This window comes from Palaemon carinicauda, chromosome 3, assembly GCF_036898095.1.
Source record: "Palaemon carinicauda isolate YSFRI2023 chromosome 3, ASM3689809v2, whole genome shotgun sequence".
NCBI lineage: Eukaryota > Metazoa > Arthropoda > Malacostraca > Decapoda > Palaemonidae > Palaemon > Palaemon carinicauda.
In genome coordinates, this window is record NC_090727.1 from 168,272,789 (window position 1) to 168,288,806 (window position 16,018).

The following is a 16,018-nucleotide window of genomic DNA, read 5'->3' on the forward strand; positions in this document are numbered from 1 at the left end:
AAAAGTTATAAATTCTTTAAAGGTTAAATACGATATAACGGGCTCAACGTTGATTAACTTCGGTTCCAAGTTAGGACCGCCTACTATCAGGAAAGGTCGCATATAAACAAAACATAAAAATTTATTTTATATGTTTATAATAAAAGGAAAGTTAATCGAAGAGGCCTAATAAAGGCGGAGAGATATAAAATATAGATCTATAACGTGTTAAGCAAAATTACTAAAAACCTAAACACACTTCCGTCTAAGGGAAGGGTCGGCCATTTAAAAGTGAAAGAGAGTCCATACTCTCTTTGTCACCATAATTAAATCTATCCAAAACGAGTTCAAGTTTCGAAATGAAGATAAAACCCCTGCATAGCGAAAGCTAAAAACTGGAATAGTGTACTTCACCAAATAGTTGTGAAAACAAATCCAGTTAGTAACAGCGTATTTAGTAGGTCTTGCCAGTGGCACGACAGAGAGAAAATTGGTTCTTTGTTGACATCGAGTACTTGAGTACCTACTTGACAGATGGCGCTGTTGATGTACACCCCCACCTGTATAGCGATCGCTGGCGTATTCCGCCCGTAGGTTTTTCTGTCGGGCAGCAGAGCTGACAGCTATATGATCATCGGGTAAGTTTAATATTGAAAATTGCAAAAGCAATATAAAATGTACACATAAAAAAATGAAAACTCAGCAGCTGACTAAAGCACAGCAGTTACATTCATACTCTACTACAGCCAAAAATAAATGAATTAGCTTACTTGCGGAGGGAAGGCAGTACCTCACCATTCTCCTACATGCCAGCAATTGGAAACTCATTACAAAGTTTAACCGATTGTTTTTAGCTCAATATCAATAAAGTACAATAACTCCTCTCCATACTGTGGTTTACCACAGTACATTGTGGATTTATGTATACAGTATATTACTATATGTAAATCTATATTGCAGACTTCTTAACAACATGGGTGTCTATGGGCAGATAAGGTTTATGTTTTTCATATCTTAATTATTTTTGTTATAAATGGTAAGTTCTTGGGCTCAAAATTATCAAAGTTAGTTACAGTAGAACTGCATACAGTATACTCATGTAACACTTGCAATTTTGCATACTGTGCGAGCACCAAATTTTCAACCATAAAAAATAACAATCATATATTTCGTATATCATAAGAGTTCCTTTTTTAAAACAGCATCATAATAAACCAACCTCTTCTTCTCCATCTCTTTATCCCAACTTTAAGTTCAATAAGTTAAAAAAGCAAAAGAGAATGAATAATAAAAGTATCATTACGGAACAAAAACTGCCATTTTTATTATGATTAACAGATTTGGATAACAACAGCTAAAGAATAAGAAAAAAGTAAATAATTTTGTAAGCTTTGAAATCAAGCATCATAAAGGTAAAGACTATACAGTAATACGTATTATCATGCATCGGCAACAAGGATGACACACATCTTAACTTCGAAAATAAAATATGAATAAATTATTTTTTACTAAAATCTATATACTTTTATATGGTAAAATAAAAATGATAGTTCAAGCATAGTAAGTGTCTTGTAACAAGTGCAAAAAAGTCATTCAATTGTTTGTTGATTTGGAAAGTTTGGACAGTAGTATCGAAGACCTTACAAATATAAATAATGGGATCCATGTAAATTTAATATCAATCTTACAAAATGAAAAGTAAATTTTGATTTTGCTGTGAACCAATATTCAATTTGACCTCTAAACTTTTTAGCATGCCCATTAGTTGTTCTGCCCTTCCTATTCTCTCCTTGAATTCTGTAACTAGTGATCCATTGCTGGTAATGATGATTCCTAAAATATTTTAAAGTTTGATTTGGGTAATATTACTCCTCCAATAAAGCAGTTCACCTGATCACCACTGAGAATCTGCATGACCTCAGTCGTTCTCTAGTTGATCACCAATGCAACCTTCCTCCCCTCCTGTACTAACCTATCAAATCCTTTCCTGCATTTCAGTCATTGTAGAGGTAATTAGAATTATATTATCTGCATACTCCAGATCACATAATCTCTAGTTCCCTTTCCCTAGAATGCCACTATTCATTCCTTGCATTACCTTGTTCATAACATAATCAATCACCATAATAAACAGTAAGAGGGGACAGTATTCTACCATGTAGTACTCTAGTCTTGACTTCAAATATATCTGTACAACTACCATCAACCATTACCTACAAGTTCCACTACGTATATCCATTATGATGTTTACCATTTTTTTTCTGGCATCCCATAGCGCCTCAGAATCTTTTATAAAATACTATGTGAAATGCTATCAAATGTTTTTCTCAAAATCCATAAAACACAAAACAAGAGGTGATTTTAGGTTGTTACACTGTTTGAGCTATATGTCATAGTATAAAAAGTTGATTGTTACATACTCTACCCTTTCAGAAACTTGCTTGCTATTTTTTAACTACAGTATTCTATATACAGGTTCTATTCTGTTTAATATTGATTTGGAAAAAAAAACTTTCATACCTGCTGTTAAATTACTGGTAAATTTGTGATTGATTGATTGATTATGAGTTATTTGGGGTAAATTTCTGATCCCTTACCAATTCTCAATTTCTCAACGGCAATGAGGTGGAAATGTGGGAGGTTGGGCTGTGGCACCCTAGCAGTACCAGCTGAACTCGGCTGGGTCCCTGGTTAGGCTGGAGGAACGTAGAGAGTATAGAGGTCCCCTTTTTTGTTTTGTTTCTTGTTGTTGTCGGCTACCCCCCAAAACTGGGGGAAGTGCCTTTGGTATATGTATGTATGTCAACGGCACTCAAACAATAATCCATTTCTTTTTCAATTCAACCGCTGTGACTCCATCTCGCCACATATAAATTGAATAATTCATTGAACTAAATGAATGTTTGAATCTTATCAGCCTTCAACATTTCAGGAGCAATACTTTAACAACCATTCCTTGGGACATAATTTTTCAGTTGTTTGATTGCGCCCCCCCCCCCTCCCCCCCAAAAAAAAAGAAAAAAAAAACTGCGATCTAATGTCACTTACATCTATAGGAAGATCATGTTCAGCTTCAAGGATGTCTTCCTTGTTTTGTAGGGGTGGCTTATCTAGTCTTTTCAAAATGTTCCTTCCATCTAGCTTTAATTTCAGATTCTTTAGTTACAAGATCTCCATTTTAATTTCTGAGAGGTAATTCACCTCTCCCCTTTTCTTTCCGGTAATTTCTTGAATTCCCTTATATGCATATCTTATACTTCTTCCATCTCCTCTATTTAAATTATGTTGTCTCATCTGCAGTAATATCTATGAATCATCTTTGGTCTTTTCTACAACATCTCTTTACTTCACTATCAAGGCTCCTACATTCAGCTAATAATAAGCTCAGATATGGGCCATTTTCTTTTAATGATTCAAATTAAGTTTTGCTATACTTCTTTTCTCTATCAGTCCCCATTTCTTTCGTCTTACTCCACTTTTTTGCTTTTCTGTCTGTGATGTTGGCAGATTCTTGAAAGATTTTTTCAACTTTTTTTACAATGATTATTCACATTCATCTCTATTTCTTCGTCAGGTAACATCTCTAGGACCGAAAATGTGTTCCTTCACTCTATAATGTAATCATCCTTTTCACTACAGTTACTTCGGCGTTTTAGCTTTTCAATGCGATATCTGGGAGGTATTAGCTTCAACTTTAACTTCGTGTCTAAGAAACAAAAGCACAAAATATTGTGGACTACAATGTCATTTTTTCATTCTAGGTATTTAAACTAAAATGCTTGTAATTTTCTATGCAGGAAGAAATCATATATTAATAAAAGGAAATAATACACTATAAATAATCAGATGAAATCAAAGAATGAAAATAAATTGACGGGATAATAGATTAAAATCTAATATAAAGGTCTTAATTCATATACGTTTTTGTGAAGAGAGAAAGAGAAAGAGAATATAAATTTAGTTCATTGGAAAAAAGGTTCATTTGTTCTTCCGACGTTCCACCTTGCATGTAACTCACACTATGAACTGGATAATTCCAGTTTTGGAAATTTCATGGGCTTCAAAATAGGGAATCCGCACGTGAAAACATGACAAATAACTTTCATTCAAGAAAAAAATTAACAATACTAACATGAAATATATATATCTAAGACAAAAATTATATCATATTGTAGAAATGATAGTTGAGAAGAAAAGGAATAAAATAAGTAAAAAACAATCTCATCATGTTTACAGCTATCAGGGTTACAAATACAGTATGATAATTGATACGATATTGTGAAACACAAATAAATAATGTAGGAATTTGGAAATTTATAAAAAATAAGGGGACGATATATATGGATTGAGACATTTTCAGGCAATTATCTATAGTATCGCAATAATTTGGTGTGATTTTAGATATAGTATAAAAGGGTAACGGAATGCAACTAAAGAGCTTTCAACAACTTGCATTACTGGTGTTTTTGTGATATTGTGGGTGGGAGGCAGAGGGGGAAAACTAGATGACAGAATGCTTTGTGTGTGATTTGAACACTTATGCCAATGTAGAAATACACTAAAATAGACCTTACATAACCATGAATAAGGGCTAGAATTGCAAGTGTATCAGTTGATGGTGGGGCGAGATGTGAGGACCCCTACATCTGTAAGCTGATGAATGTTTGAGTAATGCCTCAGGTAGGGAATGCCACCACTAGTTAAGAGAGTGTGGTGTGATTCTACAAGGTAACATAAAAACAGACTAAAATAGCTTGGCTGAAGAAAGGAGGCGCTAATATCAAGGAGGGGAGATTTTTTAATAAAATTTCTTGTGTGAACTGTGATACACAACCATGTGTTATACTCTTTTGTAAGATATAAGAGTAATTTTAACTTCCATATGGTTTATATTTGAAAATGATGTATGCGAGACATCATCGTCTGTATCACTAGGCATGTTTTGACATCAAAACGATGTCATCGTAGCGGAGTTAATGCTATATGTGTATTCATATTCAATAACACCTACTGTACCATACTTTTGTGATGTCTCGCCTTGGCTAATTAAGCTTTACTTTAGTAATATTACTGTACAGGTCCATATCTTACAATAATATACACTACAGTATCAGCAAGTTTTGTTAAATAGGAACAACAGTGATTTGTTGTTATTATATGTAAGTATATGTGTGGCAATGATTCGTGTTACGAGTTGACTTACCACGTACTGTAAAACAGTACACTAGTCTACAGTTACTGAAACGAGATCATACTTGAGATGAAATATTTATACAGTACTGAGATAGAATCCTCATGAAAAAAATATAGTGCAGTACAATGGGTTGCCTAGTGTGTTTGTCTACCGTTTAGGCAATGGTCAGCAAGTTGATAAGTTATGAGTTGACCAATCCTAAGCCAAAAAGCAATAACGGGGGCTGACTTTACTGTAAAAGTGTAGGTATTTTTATGTACGGGTACAGTAACTTATGAATGCTAAGCAATAGTCTTCCCTCTTTATAAAGTATAATATACATATACATTATGTAAGTATATTTTCTTGTATGTATATTTATATATAGGCATGTACATACAGTATGTTATACATATAAAATCTTGCTTAAAATAAAAGTTGACTTACACCACGACGTACAAAAAGATCCTCGTCGTAATCCAAGAACCACCTATAGTTATACTGCATCAATAAAATTATCATAGCATAATATAGTAAAGTAGAGTAATCATTAACATACAACAAACTGAAAAGTAAAATACAACACGAAAGTCAAAGACTTACAGTTATATAGTAGTTGCAACGATCCCCTTTGCAACACTCTGCGCACTTCCAGTCTTTCCACCAAATGCGAACGCAGTTAGGCACATATTTATTTATAGTCATGGAGCACTCATCAAGTGTGGCACATCTCTTGCTTATGTAGTACTGCATGGGAGCTCCAATTTCCCAATATGGTGTGCCTGAAAATCAGACAGAAAATCAGAAATACTCTACGTGAAGTTTTCAGTGTTAAAGAGTACATAAATAACATTTAAAATTCTATCTACAGTGAAACCTCGTTTATCGCGGTAGATAGGTTCCAGACCCGGCCGCGATAGGTGAAAATCCGCGAAGTAGTGACACCATATTTACCTATTTATTCAACATGTATATTCAGACTTTTAAAACCTTCCCTTGTACGTAGTACTGCTAACAAACTACCCTTTAATGTACAGAACACTTAATGCATGTACTACAGTACCCTAAACTAACACAGGCACAAATATTAAAGGCGATTTTATATCATGCGTTTCCTAAACACACTAAAAAGCACGATAAAAAAAATGGCAACCAACGTTTTGTTTACGTTTATCTCTGATCATAATGAAGAAACAAACTGAAGGTAGAGCTTTGCTTATTACCCAGACATATTTCCCATACTTTTCCCTTAGAACTACATCACATCTTCCTACTTTAGAGATATATATATACATATATATATATATATATATATATATATATATATATATATATATATATATATATATATATATATATATATATATATATATATATTATATATATATATATATATATATATATATATAATTATATATATATATATGTGTGTATATATATATATATATATATATATATATATATATATATATATATATATATATATATATATATATATATATATATATATATATATATATATATATATATATATATATATATATATATATATATAAACATAAATACATGCATATATATATATATATATATATATATATATATATATATATATATATATATATATATATATATATATATATATATATATATATATATATATATATATTACTGTATATATATGGGTTATGGAAAAAATCCGCGAAGTGGTGAATCCACGATGGTCGAACCGCGAAGTAGCGAGGGTTCACTGTATATCTATCACTTGATCATTTATGTCTATGCATTATAAATTAAGTATGTCTAAGCTTTACTCTATATAGAGTACTGTACTTGCCTATACAGTACCACATCATCAAAGGTTTACTAATCTGTCTATCAATAACATTATTTCCTACAGTTTCTGTATACAAGGGACAGTCGACAGAAGATAACACTTTTAATTTTTAAATCTTTTATTAAAAACAAAGAATATCAATGTTCATATATTTTTCAAAACCTTTAGTGGAAGAAAGAATTTTTTTGGGCTCAGGCCATGTCGTCCTGATGGAAGGTTCCTTTAAGTAGCTTCCTAGGGTATATTTAACTACAGTTATATTCCAAGAGAAATGATATTTTCATAATAAAATGACAAATTCGAAGATAATTTGTATTTTTCCTAACCATACAAACCTTAGATATTTACATTGAGGGGTTTACCTTTTAGCGCAGCTGAAATGGCGAGCCATTAGAATTTAACGAGGGTGTATTACCCCCGCGCTAGTTAGCGGGGGGTAAGGGAGTGGTAGCTAGCTACCCTTCCCCCCCCTCACACACAGATGAATGCTCACTTTCACTTAGAGGTAGGACTTGTCTTGGGGGACAGGGCTGGCGGGCAAATATGTGTAAATAGCTAAGGTTTGTATGGTTAGGAAAAATACAAATTATCTTCGAATTTGTCATTTGTTCCGTAACCGAAATACAAACCACGCTATTTACATTGGGTGACTTACCCCCAAGGTAGGGTGGAAAGTCCCCAGCCATACTGGCTTTGGCTTTACCCGAGTGAGTCGCACTCGAGAAAAGGAGTCCCTGCACCTCAAAAGTTCCTTGCTCCGCAAGGAACCGTGTGGCCTACATAAGCTTGTGTGTGAAGGAAGAAGTGTGACCCGTCCTAGGCAGTTGACCTGGAGTTCCAGAAGCAACTCTGGGTTAGGACGTTCCCAATACCACCTCGTCAGGGTATGGGGGACGCGACAGTATTGACTCAATACTCGGAACACAAGGAAGCATGGTTTACCTGCAGAGGTTCGAGGTCAGCTATGCAGAGACCAGGATGCTGCTTCCCCGTAGAGGGGATGATGAAGAAAGAAATAAGGGCCAGACATACTTCTTTCGTTCATGCAGACTAAAACCTGATAACAATGCCCTCAACCTTCTGCTACCTGTCCAAAAAGGAGCCTGAGGTTAAACCAGCTGTTGTGTAGCCACCACAGAGCGATAGAAAACGTATCGAGACTCCTGTGGGTCACGCCCTGCAGGAAGCGGGCTGCGAAGGTCATTAGACGCTTCCAGACTCCAGCTTGTAGCACCTGCATCAGAGAGTAGTATTACTCGAAGGCGAGGGACGTTGCGATGTGTCCAACATCGTACTGTAGGGCGACGTGACGGGGGAGGGTCTGGAGACAGGTCGAGATGAATGTCCTTGAGTCCGGGCTGAAGAGGTATACTGGTGACTCTCCCTCGTGTCCTCCTTGTGCTCCTAAATCGGCTGCAACTGAGGACAAACTGCAGTTGTTCCCAAAGCTAACCTCTCGATTCCTTTACTGGCAAGAAAGAGAAGGTCTTGGGACATCAGATACAGAATGGAGACTCGAAATCTTGAAGGAATTGGACCGAAGGGCCGGGACCCCCAGGTTCTGAGTCTAGCCAACAACTCAGGAGCGAACCTGAATGTTGCCTTCCCCTCTTCCTTAGCAAGGGCGGAGTCGTGCGAGACCAAGAAGATTGCTTACACACTGGCCGTGGCCAGAGTGAGCAGGAGACCCAAGGCGGAATACAATCAGAGGCCTGTAGTAAAGGGTCTTGAGAAGATCTCTTAAAGGACTAAAAGTCCAAGCCATGCTCCAAGTTGGAGGTCTTCCTCCGACTAGGGCAGGGACGATCGTAGCTTCGCATGAGCGAGGAAAGATCCAGCGGGCAGGTAAAAGTTATTCCTTTAAGCCTGAAGGTCAGGGAAAGGCTGAGCGACAGGCTTCATTGCCGAGAGCGGAAAGGAGTTTCCTCCCGCCGAAAGGCAATAAGACCGTTATTGCTGGAGAAGAGGCCTCAAGGGAAGAGGTATATCTCCCACGGCACCAACCATCGAAGACTCTTCACTTTGCCTGGAAGACCCCTGCGGATGACTATCACAGATGACGCGACCTCCGTCACGCGACTGTAGCGGGTTGTCTCTTCTTGAGGAGGAGGCGTAGTGTCTCCAGGCATGAAGCCGAAGCGACGCCCCGGGTCGGGAGAGATGTCGCAGTGTGGTTGTTTGAGTAGTCTGCGCCGTGGGAGAAGCTCTCCCGGGAGTTCCGTCAGGGGAAGCAGAGGGTCCAGAAATCGTTCTGCGCATAGTCCCAGTGGAGCTCTCCCATTGAAAGGTTGACAGACAACCTGGTCTTGTTGAAACCCATTGTCCACAGACAAAAAGGAGGGAAGACGCAGGCGTCGAAGTTGTCCCACCATCACCGGAATGCATCTTGCCAGAGTCTCGGGGTCTGAGACTGGGGGGAAGAACAGCAGAAGGTTGAGGTTCCAAGCTGTCGCGATCAGGTCCTCCAGACCAGGACTTGCTGGTTACTCAAGGTCAAAGACCCCCAGGTACACTCTCTCTACGAGGCTCTGCTCGGATAGTCGGAGAGAACATTCCTCTGCCTGGAATGAGAGAGCCGATGGTGGTATTGAGATAATCTCCATCATCCCAGTATCTCTACTGCAAGATGTGAAGGTGTGAAAATGCGTCTCCTGCTGGTTAGAACACGCCAGAATCATGAAGTTGACGCGCACGGGGCGACTCGGCAGGAGCTGTAGGATCTGTAGAGGGGCCAGACTACAGCCCCTAAGCCTGCTTGACCATAGGCCTGGACCGGAACATGCCCCCCTCCTTTCCTTTGACGAGTCCGAGAACAGCATCAAGAATGTGGGGAAAGGACGAGAATATCCACTACCATCAAGAGGTTCCATAGGTCAACACCCATTGCAGATCTAATAGTTCCGCTGGTCCCATAGGGGCCAGGAAGTCCGGTTAAACGTTGCCTGAAACCACCGGAACTTGGACCACCCCACATGGAACTTATCCTGAGGCGACCGTTCGGACTATAGACAGGTCAATGAGGAAAGGAGAACTAAGAAACGTTCCAAGGTAGGGCTGAAAGCTCTGCTTGACTGAGAACAGGTACTGCGACTCTCCTCAGTCTTGCCACAGTCAACTGAAAGGAAGGCTCGGAGGATGTGGCAACAGAATCTGGCGTCCCCAGGTGGTCACCCATCCAAGTACCAACCAGAACCGACGTTGCTTAACATTGATGGACGGACGAGAAGCGGGGTTTCCAACGTGGTAAGGCCGTTGATTCAATATCATGGCCAGATACTCCAGATGTTGAGGCAGAAGAAGAGAAGGCTCCAAGCAAAATACCATGAAACCACACTCATGGTAAGCATCCGGAAGCTTGTCCCGGCGCTGAAGAAGATCGAACCCGAGCCTACCGGAGTTGACCAGCCCTCCAAAAGGCAGAGGAGGCGGAAGCCTGTACCTGAATGAATAAATGATTTAAAGTTTTCAGGCATCCTGACATCTAAGGTCATTGACGCCGGTAACATTTAATTTATGTATACAAAAGTAAAAAATGAAATAAAATAAAAAACTAAAGAGTATTCAATTAAAATCATAAAAATTGAATGTCATAAAAGTTAAATATTTTTCAGAAGACCTGCTTCTGAAAGAAATCTAAAAATGCCACTTGCATGGTAGGACACATCATTTCCAAGAATCTTGGCAAGGATGAACCTGCCACCCTTACCTCGAGCCTCAAACAAATATCTATTCCGCAAGATGTTATAATTGGGGCATTCGGTCAACAAATGCCTTACTGTTAGAGGTACTAAATAGTTGTCACAATACGGTTGGTGTTGGCCCTTCAGCAGAAACTCATGTGTCAACCGAGTGTGACCAATACGGAGACGACAAAGAGACGTCTCCCATTTTTGGGGCATCATATTATACCTCCAAGGAGATATGTCATTTGTTACTTCCCTCATTTTATTGCCATCTTGACTATCCCATTGCTGTTGCCATTTATTGCAAACCAATTTCTTGATGTCAGGTAAGAAATCATTACAGGGAATGGGATACCTTCTTGGCAGCAACTCGGATGCAGCCTCCTTAGCCAGTGAATCTGCGTTCTCATTCCCGGACACACCTACATGTGCTGGAACCCAACAAAATTGAACTGTTATACCTCTCCGTCCAATAAGGAAAAGCCATTCTAAAATCTTTAAAACTAGAGGGTTATTAGAATTAAAAACTTCCATAGCTTGAAGGACACTCCTTGCATCACTAAAAATTGTAAAATTACCCTCCTTCTCCAACGCTATTTTCTCAATAGCGGTTAATATGCCATACAGTTCGGCAGTAAATATGGAAGCGGTCAGAGGAAGTGCACCTCTACAATTAAAACCATTACTATGTACTCCAAATCCAACGCCAGCATCAGATTTGGAGCCATCAGTATAGATAAAAGTTGATCCTCTATGTTCTTTAACATGTTCATTAAAAAGAGACCTGGCTTCTATGTCTGACACATTCTTCTTATCTCCAATAAAATATTTACAAAAAGATATCTCTGGTAACTTCCATGGAGGCGTTGATGATACCTTGAATGGAAGTACAGTACCTTATTTCTAATTATATCCAGACTATTTAATAATCGTTTCACCCGAAAGCCATAAGGTTGAGGAGATTTTGGGTGCAACTCAAAGTATGATGCGTGTCTTACAAGGCTTGCAGTCTGAAAGGCTAGAGAGTTAGGGAGTCTTTGCAATCTAAACCAATACCGAAGAATGGAAGACATTCGGTAAAGGTCTAGAGGTAACTCTCCAGCATCAACAAGGAGACTTGGGATAGGCGAGGTTTTAAAAGCCCCAGTAGACAATCTAATACCTGCATGATGTATCGAATCTAATATTTTTAACCGGCTTGGGGTGGCTGAAGAATATACCTCACAACCATAACTAATTTTGGAAAAAATCAAGGCCTTGTATAATTTTAAAATAGTATTGCAGTCTACCCCCCATGATGTATGGGACAATACTTTTAAGATATTCAGAGCTTCAACACATTTAGCTTTTAGCGCTTTTAGGTGAGAAACCCATGTAAGTCTACAGTCAAATATCAAACCTAAAAATTTGGTTTCCGATACACATGGTATCCGTTGACCTTTAATGTATATATTCGGGTCTGGATGTACTCCCCGGATACGACAAAAATGGACAATGGTAGTTTTACTTGTCGAGAACTTAAATCCATTCATGTCAGCCCACTGGATAATTTTATCAATAGAAAGTTGGATTTTTCTCTCAACCATTGCCATTCTAGTGCCAGCAAATGATATTGAGAGATCATCCACAAATAATGTTGAGAGAACATCCTGGGGAATGGCTGAGGATATCCCATTAATTGCTAGTGCAAAAAGGGTTACACTCAGCACACTACCCTGAGGAACTCCTTCTTCCTGGCACTTACTCTCTGATAGAGTTTCCCCCACTCTCACTTGAAAAACTCTACGTGAAAGAAATGCCTGAATAAATAGTGGCAGCTCTCCTCTCAATCCCAATTCATGAATGGTTTTAAGAATACCATATCTCCATGTGGTATCATATGCCTTTTCAAGGTCAAAAAATACTGTAACATGGTGCTGTTTGGAAGCAAAGGCTTCACAAATAGAAGACTCAAGTCGTATCAACACATCAGTCGTTGAGTGCATTTTTCGGAATCCACATTGAATCGGTGATAAAATACCTTTCTTTTTAAGGTACCATATCAGCCTTGCATTGACCATCTTCTCCATGATTTTACATAAACAAGATGTCAATGCAATAGGACGATAGTTTGCTGCTAAAAACTTGTCTTTACCGGGTTTTAAAAAGGCTAAAATAATGGCTAGTTCCCAAACACTTGGGTAACTATGATCATGCCATATTCTATTAATAATGCTTAAAATAAATAGCTTTGTATTAAAATGTACATGTTTAATCATTGCATATGGAATTCCATCGGGTCCAGGGGCTGTATCGTTGCAATGAGCAAGTGCGGAATCAAATTCTCTTTCAGTGAAAGGAGAATTATACGACTCTTCCCTTCTTGTTGCAAAATTTAAAATTTTCTTTTCTTAAGTGCTCCTATACTGGTGACCAGGGGCTCCTTCACAGCCAGGGCATTGCTAACTTCATTTGCTTCAGTTACATACTGGCCATTCACCTTCAACACTGGTGGTGGGTTGGGGGTGAATTTGCCAGCTATCTTTTTTACTTTCCTCCACACAGAAGATGGTGGTGTTCTACTGTTAATGGAGGAAACAAAAGACATCCATGACTGGCGCCTTGCTTCTTTCATGGCACGACGGAACTGTGCTCTACATTTCTTGTACATAGTTAAATTCTCATCAGTTCTGCGTCTACGCAATCGTGTTAGAGATCTTCTTGTGGCTCTGTGGAGTGCAGTTAGTTCTGAAGACCACCACGGGACTGGTCGTCGTTTGAATAACCCTGTTGTTTTGGAAATTGAATTGACTCCTGCTGTATGAAGAGTTCCATTCAGTAGGTCTATGGCATCATCAACACTTTCAAACTGTTCTGCTCTCCCTTCGATTCACTTAGCTCGGAAAATTTAACCCAGTCTGCCTTGTCTAGATTCCAACGTGGCGATCTCTGCAAAGGCGGACCCTTGTTGGTGTTTATAATGATTGGTGCATGATCACTAGTATGCCAATCATCTAATGTCCTCCAATCATAATCAAGAAGGCAGTTAGAGCTTGCAATTGAAAGGTCAATGCATGACAAAGTACCTGTCTGAACATGAAGTGTGTGATCTCTCCTGTATTAAGGAGTCCCACATCCTCATTCTCCACAATTGATGAGATAATATTGCCCCTTGTGTTTGCTAAAATATCACCCCATAAAGGATGTCTACCATTCATATCTCCCAGTAAGAGAAAAGATTGAGGGAGTTGTTGAATGACCTCTGCTAAATCATCATATAAAATATTATCATTTGGAGGTAAGTACAGAGAGCATATTGTATATTTTCTCCCTATATCAATTTGTACAACAACTGCCTGCAGGGTTATACGTATAGACATGGGTATTTGGGGAACATCTCAACGAATGTACATGAGACTTCCGCCATGGCTCCCTGCTTGTTGATTATATGGTGTTCTATAGCTAACACACTCTAGAGGACTAGGAGTGTTAGAATCAAGCATACTTTCCTATAGACATACAATTATGGGGGAATGCTCATGAATTAGGAGCTTAAGTTCTTCAAATTTCGCCCTCAAACCCTGACAGTTCCATTGCAAAATGGAGGAGAAAACTATGGATTATTTCTGGAAGACATCTTGGATGAGGTCTTCCCATTAGCAGTTTTTAATCTAACATTATTACCTGTAGGTTTCTTCAGAGGTGGTCTTGTTATGTTGGGTTTTACGTTGGTGTTTTTCTTTGTATCTTTTTTATCTATTTGTTGAGGGGGATGGTGGACCTCAACTTGAATTTCTGATTTATTTAAATTATCTTCTGGTTGATCGGCAACATCAACAGACAAAACATCATATTTATTTGATGTCATAATTCTAGTATTTCTTATGGAAGGGGGTGAGAGAGATGGAGGTCTCTCTCTTTTACGATTAGTAGGTTGTGAGTTACCAGGTTTTTGTATCTTCCCCACTACAGGTACACCTGATAACTTGGTGTCAGGTGGAATCTCCATTAAATCAGGCAAGGATATGGCCTGGGAGAGGTTAGTACTATCCTTTGTAATGGGGGACAAAGGTTTGATAGTGGTGGGCAATGTCTTTTGGTTGATACTCAATGATAAATCTCTAGGAGGAGATGTTCTTGTCTTATGCAGCACTTTATCAATAGATGGTGAATTCCTTTTTCGAGAACTACCTACAGTAGTAGGTGGGTGAGATGATTCCCGAGGAACTTTTTCTCCTGTTTTTAATGTCTTTGCATAAGTATTAGATTTATTTAATAATCTCTTGGCATGCCCCACGCTTACATGTTCAATAATTGATTTATTGAGGGCAGCCTCTTCTAACTTATAAAACTGGCAGCTCCTATCATTAGATTTATGATTAGAGTTGCAGTTTAAGCACCTTGCCTCAAATGTAGATCCCCATGGTAAATATTGGAGCAAGTATTACAAATTCTTTCACTATGGCAAACTTTGGAAGGATGTCCAAATTTAAAGCAATTATAACATTGCAGTGGCTTTTGCTTGAAAGGTTGTACTCTGATCCTTTCGTTTTCTATGTCTATATGGGAAGGTACATCGGCATCCTGGAAAGTAAGAACAATCATTGATGTTCCAGGTACTTTATGTACTTTCCACACTGATAGAGGACACATAGTCAATATCTCTTCTTCAGTAAATTCATACAGATCCCTATTAAAAACCATTCCCCTTCCATAGCTAAAGTTTAGATGGGGTTTGATGTCCAATTTTATATCATCATTTACTGTCTTCAAATTGGACAGTAAAACAGACTGTGTGTATGACTTGGCCTTTATCAAGTAACTTTTCTTACCGAATCGAGATATATCTCCAGGTGCAATCGTACCTACCTTCCTCTGAAGAAATTTGCAGACCTTGAAATAATTTTCCGTACCTCCTACAGATTGAGCAAGAAGCCACATTGGTGGTTTTGGCTTTCTTTGGGATGGCATATCTGCCTCTACATCTTTATCAGCCCAGTCTGCTGGTCTGTAGACATCCAGATCTTTAGGTGCCCCATCACACAGAGCACTCTTAACACTCATATTACCTACTTTAATATCAACAATATTACGGCTTGCATTAAATGCTTCCTCATGACAATTAAATGATAACCAAGATTCCCAATTATCATCTTGAAGTTTCATTCTAATTTCTTTTATTAATCCATAACACTCAAATATTTATGTAGCATATCATAATTAGTTTCTAATGGGATTTGGGTAATGTGCAGGACATTCAATTTTCCTGTGTTGCCCAAATTACCCTTTTTCCGAGTGTTTAAAGAATAGTCCTTTTTAGTTCCTACGTCGTCAACGGAGTTTTCTTGAAATGAATTGCCAGAGGTCGTC

The 16,018-nt window shown here is 38.3% G+C and overlaps 1 protein-coding gene across 2 annotated transcripts in view; it reads right to left on the reverse strand.

The window, feature by feature from the left end:
* cold (coiled) overlaps window positions 1-16,018 on the reverse strand; it is a 140,820-nt gene that overhangs the window by 86,810 nt on the left and 37,992 nt on the right. For both annotated transcript variants that reach the window (XM_068371102.1, XM_068371101.1), the window contains exon 3: window positions 5,756-5,934. In XM_068371102.1, coding sequence (XP_068227203.1) covers window positions 5,756-5,934 — 179 coding nt within the window. The remainder of the gene's footprint in view (window positions 1-5,755; window positions 5,935-16,018) is intronic.